The sequence below is a fragment of the Oncorhynchus clarkii genome, chromosome 10 (assembly GCF_045791955.1).
Source record: "Oncorhynchus clarkii lewisi isolate Uvic-CL-2024 chromosome 10, UVic_Ocla_1.0, whole genome shotgun sequence".
NCBI classification, from domain to species: Eukaryota; Metazoa; Chordata; class Actinopteri; order Salmoniformes; family Salmonidae; genus Oncorhynchus; species Oncorhynchus clarkii.
This window is the reverse complement of record NC_092156.1, coordinates 56,441,894-56,451,839: the sequence shown is the minus strand read 5'-3', so window position 1 is coordinate 56,451,839 and position 9,946 is coordinate 56,441,894. Positions and strand designations below refer to the sequence as shown.

Below are 9,946 nucleotides of genomic sequence, written 5' to 3'. Positions count from 1 at the left end.
CAGCCTAGCACTTCAGGTTCTATTTCACCCTAAGTAACTTCCAACCAAGCTAAATATTGCCCTTACCCTCAACATCAACCACAAAGGGTATCATTTCACTGTTATAATTTCACTCTGCGTTCCATTACGCCACTTTAACTTCCAAGCCTCTGAGTAGTTAGGTAACGGCAGGTAGCTGGCACAGGGCCAGTGGGACCAGCAAGTTGGCCTGTCAGAGTGCTACTCGAGCGGGGATCCTGTTGTGAGAGGAGGGCAGGGTTGGGTAGGGGCCCAGATGAGTGTGAGATGTGTGGGGGTGTTTTGGCGAGGGGGAGGGCTGGGTGAACCGCTGGAGCTGGAGCCCACTGCCACCATCTGCAGTCCCGATTGGAGAAAGAAGTGCAGGCACTAATCCCATCGCTGCTGGAGAGGAGAGGAAAAGAGAGGAGAGAAGAGAGGGAAGGGGCGGCCGGGGACAGAGGTGGGCGAGCGGACGGGTGTATTTTAAGAACACAAGGGAAACCTGCCACACCGACCAACAGACAGGGGCCTAGTTACCCGGGCTTCCCCAACCCATCACTCCCACAGAGACAGAGAGAAAGAGCTGCTCCTTCAAAAGAAAAACCACGCTTCCGCTCCTCTCTCTCTTTCTCTCTCTCCCTCTTTCTCTCTGCTCTCTCCATCACCCGGTGTTTGAATGATGGTATATGTAACTATGCGTGGCCCAACGAGAGAGAGATAGAGAGAAGGAAGGGATAAAAAAAACTTGGCAGCCGAGGCGAGCATCTTGTATTTATAGCGAGTCGTGTTTCCGGCAGAGGTTTCTTGGTGTTAGCACTCCCAATCCATTTTATTCGCTTCTCTTCAGAAGCCCTATTCTACATCCATCCAGGTTTAGACGGAGATGTTCTCTCATGTGTTGCCTAAGGGGGTATTTCATATTTTAATGTGGGGGACTTTCTTGTCAGAAATGGACTGGGTGGGATTTCTTCTTCTCTTTTTGTGGTATTGCCTCCAAAAACCTGTTGTATCTAGGTAATTAAATTCAAATGTATCGGTGAATAAACAGCTCTTGAGCTCAAGCCTAGATACTGGATATAAATTATTATTGTTGTGTTCCCCATAGTGTGCTACTTTTGACCAAAGCCCTATGGGGACTAAATACGGAATAGGGTGCCATTTTAGGACACAGTCCTGCATTATAGAGTATGATAGTGTATGCATTTCATTACCATATGGATGGTTTCAGGGGAGGATTCTCTATGCTCTTGTATACAGTCTTCCCTCTATAAGGAATTGTATATCAAGTATTCTCTCTATTCTCTACCAGGAACTGTATATGTCCAATGGTGAGCTTCTAATGACCACAGATGTTATGCTTTGATGAGGGTTAATTGGCACCTTCAATTGGCTAAAGAGAGAGCGCATGCTTAACCCTTATCCCTATATCCTTATATCTTCTAGGCCTTTCAGCATGCTCTGCAGTTTCCCTCAAGCATCCTGCTTTGTGTGCTCTTTCAGCAATGGGATAGGCACCATGTTTACTGTAGGTCATCCATGATATGTCTCAACTGGCATCCTATTCCCTACATAGGGCTTCTGGTTAAAAACGTTTTACTGTAAAGGAAATAGGTGCCATTTGGTTAATAGCCCAGTTTTAAAAAATTAAAAAATCACACCCAGTTCAATAAAAAGATAGCCTAGAGCACTATAGGGGAAATAGGGTGCCATTTGGGACGGACATTATTCAAAGTGTGCCTCCTGAACCTGGGAAGATATCCTTTCATTCCAATCATGTTTTGTGTTTTAGCACTAGCCAACTCATTGAACATTATTCTTTGATGTCAACGCCATGCCATCTAGAACGAGCATCCAATCCTAAAACTAGCCTACCAAATTCCATAATAGAAATCCGACTTCTTTTACACAGAATACAATAACACCTGTGTCTGATTAAACTTTTACATGCACTAAATTGGGCTCTGTGCAATAATCTCGGTAAGTGCTGACATTACGCAAATCCATTAGGCTTCTTGGCCCTGTGGTATTTCGCCAGGGAGCAGAGAGGTTAGCGTGCACTCTGCAGTTATCTTAACAGCGTTCTAAAACCTTTTGCTCTAAATGGCACACTATTCCCTATATAGTGCACTAGCTTCGACCCAGGACCTGGTCAAAAGTAGTGCACTATATGGTGCTATTCGGGACGGATACCTCTGTGTGATCAGATCTGTTTTAATAGACTTCAATGGGTTTACTTGAAGACATCTCCGAGAGACGTAACATTTCGAGGCCCTAGAATTAGAGCAGCTAGAGGCACGTCACTGAGGTGAAAACGATTTGTTCCAGAGAATGTCAAAGCCTCGCTGGCTGGCGCGAGCAGTAGCGCATTAGGCTATTATCATAACTTAGAAAGTGGACGGGGAGTGCTCCTCTCTCCATATGCAGTTACGGCAACGATTTTGAAGATCCATTCTTACTCTTCAAATCGGTGTCATTTGCGAGCTAGGAGAGAACACAACTGAGATGGCAAACCATGTGTGTTTTATTTGAAATTGCCTACCTATAAGTTTTACATAGAGATCCCCCCCCCCCCCCCCCCCCCATGTATTTGGATTTAGCGAGTTTAGGTAGGCAATACCATTACCACTTGTCATCATATTGCAATATGTAGCCTAGACTATCGTTTCAATACACTTGTGCAATAACATAGATTACATGTGAAATGAATTAAGCAGGGAATATGATCCAATGAGCTTCCAGAGCGTTTATATGGTGACAGTGCTCAAATCTGCACTGGCGTGTTCCTGAAATCACCCATGTAAGGGCGATGGAATGTGGCTGGCTATACAAGGGTGCTTTCAGGACCGTGGACAGCGCAACGGCTGATTTGCGCTGCCGGTATGAAAGTGTACACTGAGTGTACAAAACATTAAGAACACCTGCTCTTTCCATGACAGACTGACCAGGTGAAACTCAATATTAGGAAGGTGTTCTTAATGTTTTGTACACTCAGTGTTTATCGACTTTTTGATATCATAGAAAGAAAACTCATGCACATAACAGTTTGTCCCCTCGATTTAAACAACTTTCCCCATAGGGACATGTGCTACATCGCCTCTATGGACCCAGCATCAGATAGTGAAAATAAAACGCCTTTTTTATTGTTTGAAATGTCAACGTCTGTGAGGACAGGTTGGTTCAACCACTGAACACTTCGGGGTATTATCGATTTCCCCCGCATACCTGAAAGGCCAACCCTTTAGATAGCCTAGTGTTTTGTAGTTTAGGCTCTCAGCACGGTGACAACACCACCACAGCGGTCACGTTTGCTATTAGACAACGATGGAAGTGAATGAGTGAAAACAGTTCAGTGCTGAGCAGCAGCGTGTAGGAAGCAATTACCAGCAAGGACTTTTCCTGAGTTGCATTTATAAAAGAAAACAGCATCCAGGCCTACCTTTCTGTCGCCCACATGTGCTCAGTGGGGCCACGACATTAGAACTGATCGAGTTTGAAGTAGCAGCAGCTACACTATATATACAAAGTATGTGATACAAAAGTATGTGGACACCCCTTCAAATTAGTGGATTCGGCTATTTCAGCCACACCCGTTGATGACAAAATTGAGCACACAGCCATGCAATCGCCATAGACAAACATTGGCAGTAGAATGGCCTTACTGAAGAGTTCAGTGACTTTCAACGTGGCACCATCATAGGATTCCATCATTCCAACAAGTCAGTTCATCAAATTTCTGCCCTGCTAGAGCTGCCCAGATCAACTGTCATTGCTGTTATTGTGAAGTGGAAACATGTAGGACCAACAATGGCTCGCCCGTCAAGTGGTAAACCACACAAGCTCACAGAATGGGACCACCGAGTGCTGAAGTGCATAGCTCGTAAAAATCGTCTGTTGCACCACTCACTACCAAGTTCCAAACTGCCTCTGAAGCAACGTCAGTCCAAGAACTGTTAGCCGGCAGCTTCATGAAATGGGTTTCCTTGGCTGAGCAGCTGTACACAAGCCTAAGATCACCATGCTCATTGACAAGCGTCGGCTGGTGTGCCTGGTGTGTTCCTTGTTCTTCATGATGCTCTCTGCGCTTTTAACGGACCTCTGAGACTATCACAGTGCAGGTGCATTTATACGGAGACTTGATTACACACAGGTGGATTGTATTTATCATCATTAGTCATTTAGGTCAACATTGGATCATTCAGAGATCCTCACTGAACTTCTGGAGAGAGTTTGCTGCACTGAAAGTAAAGGGGCTGAATAATTTTGCACGCCCAATTTTTCAGTTTTTGATTTGTTAAAAAAGTTTGAAATATCCAATAAATGTTGTTCCACTTCATGATTGTGTCCCACTTGTTGTTGATTCTTCACAAAAAAAAACAGTTGTATATCTTTATGTTTGAAGCCTGAAATGTGGCAAAAGGTCGCAAAGTTCAAGGGGGCCGAATACTTTCGCAAGGCACTGTAATGGCCTTGGGGCTGTTTTTCATGGTTCGGGCTAGGCCCCTTAGATCGAGTGAAGGGAATTCCTAACGCTACAGCATACAATGACACTCTAGATTATTCTGTGCTTCCAATTTTGTGGCAACAGTTTGGTGAAGGCCCTTTCCTGTTTCAGCATGACAATGCCCCCGTGCACAAAGTGAGGTCTATAAAGAAATTGTTTGTCAAGATCGGTGTGAAAGAACTTGACTGGCCTGCACATAGCCCTGACCTCAACCCCACACAGAGCCCTGACCTCAACCCTATCAAGTACCTTTGAGATGAATTGGAACGCTGATTGCGAGCTAGGCCTAATTGCCCAACATCAGTTCCAACCTCACTAATGCTCTTGCAGCAATGTTCCAACATCTAGTGGATAGCCTTCCCAGAAGAGTGGAGGTTGTTATAGCAGCAAAGGGGGGGGGACCAACTCCATATTAATGCCCATGATTTTGGAATGAGATGTCTGACGAGCAGGTGTCCAGATACCTTTGGTCATGTAGTGTACAACAAAAATCTCAAATGTTTCAAGGATTAGGTCTATAACCTCTGTTATAAGGTGACCCAGTGCCTCTATTTTGAGTTTAAGGTGTGTCATCTTTTGATGTGAGCAAGTGCATTGCCTAGATAACCTACAGGTTGCATCCCAAAGGGCACCCTATTCCCCATGGGTCCTGGGTCAAAAGCAGTGCACTACAAAGGAAACAGGGTGCCTACAACTGTTACCTTTTTATGTTATACAAGCCCATGGTCAAACTTTCAGAACCAGTTAAATATTGATGGGTGCAGTAACTTCAGCTGCCACAATAGAAGGGGGTGTATCTCTTCTTCCTTGGCTACATCACAGTTAACTTGATTTGTATAGTATCTCTTCTATTAATCCTACAGTGAAGTGAAATTGATGCTTAGTAGCCTAACCGTAACGTCATATGGCCTAAAGCCTTCCCAATCTGAATTTGTTTACTTTATGAGAAATTAAGTTATTAAGTGTGTTGGTGTGTTGATTGGTGGCAGAAGATATTGTACATCTCCACACGGCATCGAATGACTGTCTAAAAGCTACCATGTTTTCTAGTCGACCGAGTTAAATGCAAGAACACTTGCCATACCACTGCCATGATATATTGTTATCATGATTTGATAAATCAAGCGTTTATTCTCATACATAACATTAACATACCCGATGGTAAATCAATGGCAGTCTCTCTCGCAGATCCAAGAGACTTGTTGCAACGTCAGAATCGTAACTCTCCTTTTTTTGGGGAAGCCCGTCACATCCTCTGTCCATGTATGGGCATGAAGTTTACACGCAGCGGGGAATCCTCTCACTGGAGCCGATGAATGGGGGGAGGGGTCTATCGACCCGCCGGAGTGTATATAAGGAGAGGGAAGCCACTGGTGTGAAACCTACCCACAGCAACAGATAGCCGAAAAGCTACAAAGCGATACAACACGCAGTCATCTGGACAAAAAGGAAATTTCGAAATATTTATTGACACCTTTTTCCTCAAACGACCACCAGCACATTTCGGGGATAATTGACGACCCCGTGCATCAGAGGGGAAAGGACACATAATTGTATTTGTTTCGTTTAGTTTAAAAAAAAATCTACCTACACTTACCTGGATTGACAGAATTGAAATCAATCTCGCAATCATGCTGAATAACATGGATTTGAACTCTAAAGATTCCTTCTACCCTCAGTTTGAGAATTGTAACGGTTCTTCCCTGGGGATGGAAAATAGCGCTCGGAAAGATACCCAGGAGATGTTTTCGGACGCAGAGAGAGGAACACCTACCCAGTTTACCCATGGTAAATTCGCAGTAGCCTCTTGCTGCATTGCATAATGTGATAAATCAATATGCATGCATTGATAGTTTGAATAACATAGTTTGTGGTTGCACATTGTGTTTTATTAAAAACATCGCATGGATTTAATTTGTCCCATTTGCAGCGGTGCATGTTACGCATGTATGCTTATTGATTACATAACGACTTTCATTTATGTGCATTTTTCAGTCTAAAATCAACATTTGTAATGACAAACTTTCCCTCTTTCTTTTTCAGAGGGAGCACCTGTAACCCTGAAAACCGAGGCCTCCAACTCAGATTTCGCCTTTAATCCCTGCGAGGGGCCCAAAGGCAGCTACTCCTCCTCCCTCGCCTACTCAGGCAGCTTCTATGTCGAGGCGACTCAGGGGGGGCCGTGCAGCACAGAGACATTGCTCAACATGATCACAGAAATTGTCGGTATTTCTACGTTACCAATCTCCGAAGTTCAACTGAGCACCATGGACAGCAGCAGCTTCGGCGACGCCGGCGTCCAGAGGCAATCCACCTGCAGCGCCACCCCGCCCCTGTACTCACCGGGGCAGACATGTCCCAGCTACCCCGACGGTCAATCCGGCGGCCAAGCTCAAGATTCAGCCTCTCCCCAGGTGAGCTTCGGCTCCCCAGCTCAAGTCCGAAACCAGAACAGCACCACCGATCCACAGTCAGAAGCTGCGTCTTTTCCAGTAGTGGTCAAGAATGAGTTCGAGAGCAGCTGTTACGAATGGGGCACGTTCAATAAATCGGACTCCTATTTGGAAACGGGCTTCCAATCATCAGAAACGTTCCCGATGTCCACTGACTTCCCGTCTGACCAACAAGTGGATGTAAAGGACCTTTTGGACTCATTTTCCCCAATGTGTCCTAACTCAGCGATGGAGTTCAAAGTTGAAGGCGGAATCAAGCAGGAGCAGTGCTATTCTGACACCTGCTCTCAGAGTTTCTGCAGTTCTCTTTACTCCAACTACCCAGTGCCAGTCATGGACCTCTCAACCAACAACCTCCTCAAGCCAGCTATGTTTCCCAACATTGAACTTCCGCCATTATCTAATCAGTGCGATTCGTCTTGCCAGCTTACCTCACCAGCTTTACCCAGTACTATAGACTCAATTCTTTACTCCTCCTTATTGCCAGACTCCTTTGCCCAAAGTTACACGCCGCGCGCGCAAAAGGCACCGCGTGTCAGAAAAAGCCCCGCGGCCTCCACCGGGCCTGCCAAAGAGAAACCCTTCACCTGCCCCATGGAGAACTGCGACCGGCGCTTCTCCCGCTCGGATGAACTCAACAGGCACATCCGCATCCACACCGGACACAAACCCTTTCAGTGCCGCATCTGTCTGCGCAGTTTCAGCCGTAGCGATCACCTCACCACACACACCCGGACTCACACGGGAGAGAAGCCGTTCTCCTGCGACGTATGCGGCAAAAGGTTCGCCCGGAGCGACGAGAGGAAAAGGCACGGTCGCGTGCACCTGAAACAGAAAGAGAAGATGGAGCTGAAGCCACAAGTGATCAGCGCGTGGCCATTTACTCTTCCCGATGGAATTTGAAGAGACACCACTACGCACACGAGTAGCTCTGTCCACACAACATTACAATCTTTCCGTCGAAGATAAAAAGCTTGACAGTTCATTGCTGATTACAGGTCGACGTATCAACGTTTGCGGTGTGACATATAGGTCGAGTGAAATTGGTTTGACTCTGTGAAAGTCTCTATAGGGAGTCTTAGAATAAGGATGCTTTGCGAGTTTGATTTGCATAATGCTATATCGGAAAGTGAATTGTGAAAAGGGTCTGCTCTTTCGACCCTCGTTTACTTGCTGCTGCTGACTCTATGCAACACATGCATAACTTGATTGTAAAACCTTCCCGAGTTGACAGCTCAACAGACACGTGTTGTATTTCTCTGTTACAATCAACCAATTTGGTCATGCCAAACCAAACACCAAGGCATCGTAACAAATGCCTGCAGCAGTTCAGCACCCTTTCGTCTGGACAGCGCCAACTTCAAACCTCGACGAAGAAATATACCAATAAGAAAACGAACTGCATCGAAAGTGCTGGGCTGGATTGCACTTATATCTAATTTGAGATATCCTCTATCTACTAGAAAGTCTTATATTTTATGCTTTCGGGGCTTTTTTATTCCACTAACACTGCAACCAGCCAGATAGTGGTTCTTCAAATGCATGCTTATGTTCATGTGGTATTATTGAATATAGCCAACAAATAACTTAGTCCTCCACTTGCCGAATGGAAGTGCAGGAGACTTCGTTTTATGACATGAATGTAACACATTATTCTTGGCTTTAGTCACGAAGCAGTCCATTTGTGCCAAGGTTTTGAGAATTTATTTTGCTTTGCTATCAGTATTCTATTGATTGGTCTTTGTGTTGTATTTAAACAAAATGGTTGAATTATTAAATCGTGAAAGTTATACCATAAATGGAAAATAAATATATTTGTATGACTGTACTTTGTATTTTTATAGCTGTGTATATACATATTTCAAAAGACCACTGTTTAACCTTGAATTGTTAAAGTGGAAAAGGCTTTCTTTCTTTTTTAAACATACTCACAATGTTTTACGTGTACCTTTGGAGGGCTGGTAGCAAAATAGTGTTTTAGAGAGATTGTCATTTGATATAAATATATTTCTAAGACAAGTAAAAGATGACCTAACTGTTCGTATAATAGTGACTCGAAATCTCATTTGATTACACTGCTAATCAGTTCGTGATGAGGACTATAGTGTTAAACTTGTAAGTCATTATACATGGCTCTAGTACAGTACGATGTACTGTATTTTACTGTCAAGCCAGAATTGACTAGCAGCACAACACAAAAACATTGCTGTTGAGTAATCAGGTAGCACACATTGCTGCGAGTTGATGTACTTTTCAGATGAGATGATTTAAGACTTGACAAGGCATTGCTGATGAGGAAGCTATTCACGTTAGCAAAACAAAACAATGGTTATGGCTTGGCGAGAATGTCACCAATCAGTCAGGGTACTGTAAAAAAAAAAGTGTTTTAACTCGCATTAAGTTATATTAACTGCTTGGGTATATCATGAATTTTGTATATATACACAGTTTATACGAAAATACTTTCGATAAATTGAATATTGATGTTGTTATTTTTATGACAAATGTTTATGAATAAAATGTTTGGTTTTCTGGAAACATTGCAAGAGTCATTTGTCCATGCATAGAAATTCCTCAGTCCTTCCTCTCCTATGCTGACAACTTCCTTTATGTAAGTAACACAGTATCTTCCACCAAAAGCAGTCATATGGATGACTATTGCGGCTGTTCCTAAAAAATACACGTTCTAACGGGGCAACCTAGCACCAGCAGATAGTGGAATCCTAACATTAGACATCACAGTTCTATGTAATGTTGACTCACGAGGCTTTGGGCTCCAACACATTAAAGTGAATACCCTATTACTCAGTGTTGTGATTCTGGTCCATCTGACATGAAAAAGGTCATGGGTTTATAGCTACCAAATGTGGAGATGAGACACTCACATTAGCTGAGGGAGGACACCATTATAATTGGTATTTATTTGGTATAACCTCAGGTGCAGATGTTTCGGTCTAAACAGACCTTCATCAGAAAGACACCTTAACCATAC

General features: G+C 44.0%; 1 protein-coding gene across 1 annotated transcript; it reads left to right on the top strand.

Annotated features, from left to right (window-relative positions):
• The first annotated feature begins 5,910 nt into the window (after window positions 1-5,910).
• Window positions 5,911-7,980, top strand: LOC139419671 (early growth response protein 4-like). Its single transcript, XM_071169658.1, has 2 exons — window positions 5,911-6,289; window positions 6,545-7,980. Exons 1-2 carry the CDS (start codon window positions 6,133-6,135, stop codon window positions 7,855-7,857), a joined length of 1,470 nt encoding a protein of 489 aa, XP_071025759.1. The 5' UTR covers window positions 5,911-6,132; the 3' UTR covers window positions 7,858-7,980.
• The last annotated feature ends 1,966 nt before the right edge of the window (window positions 7,981-9,946 follow it).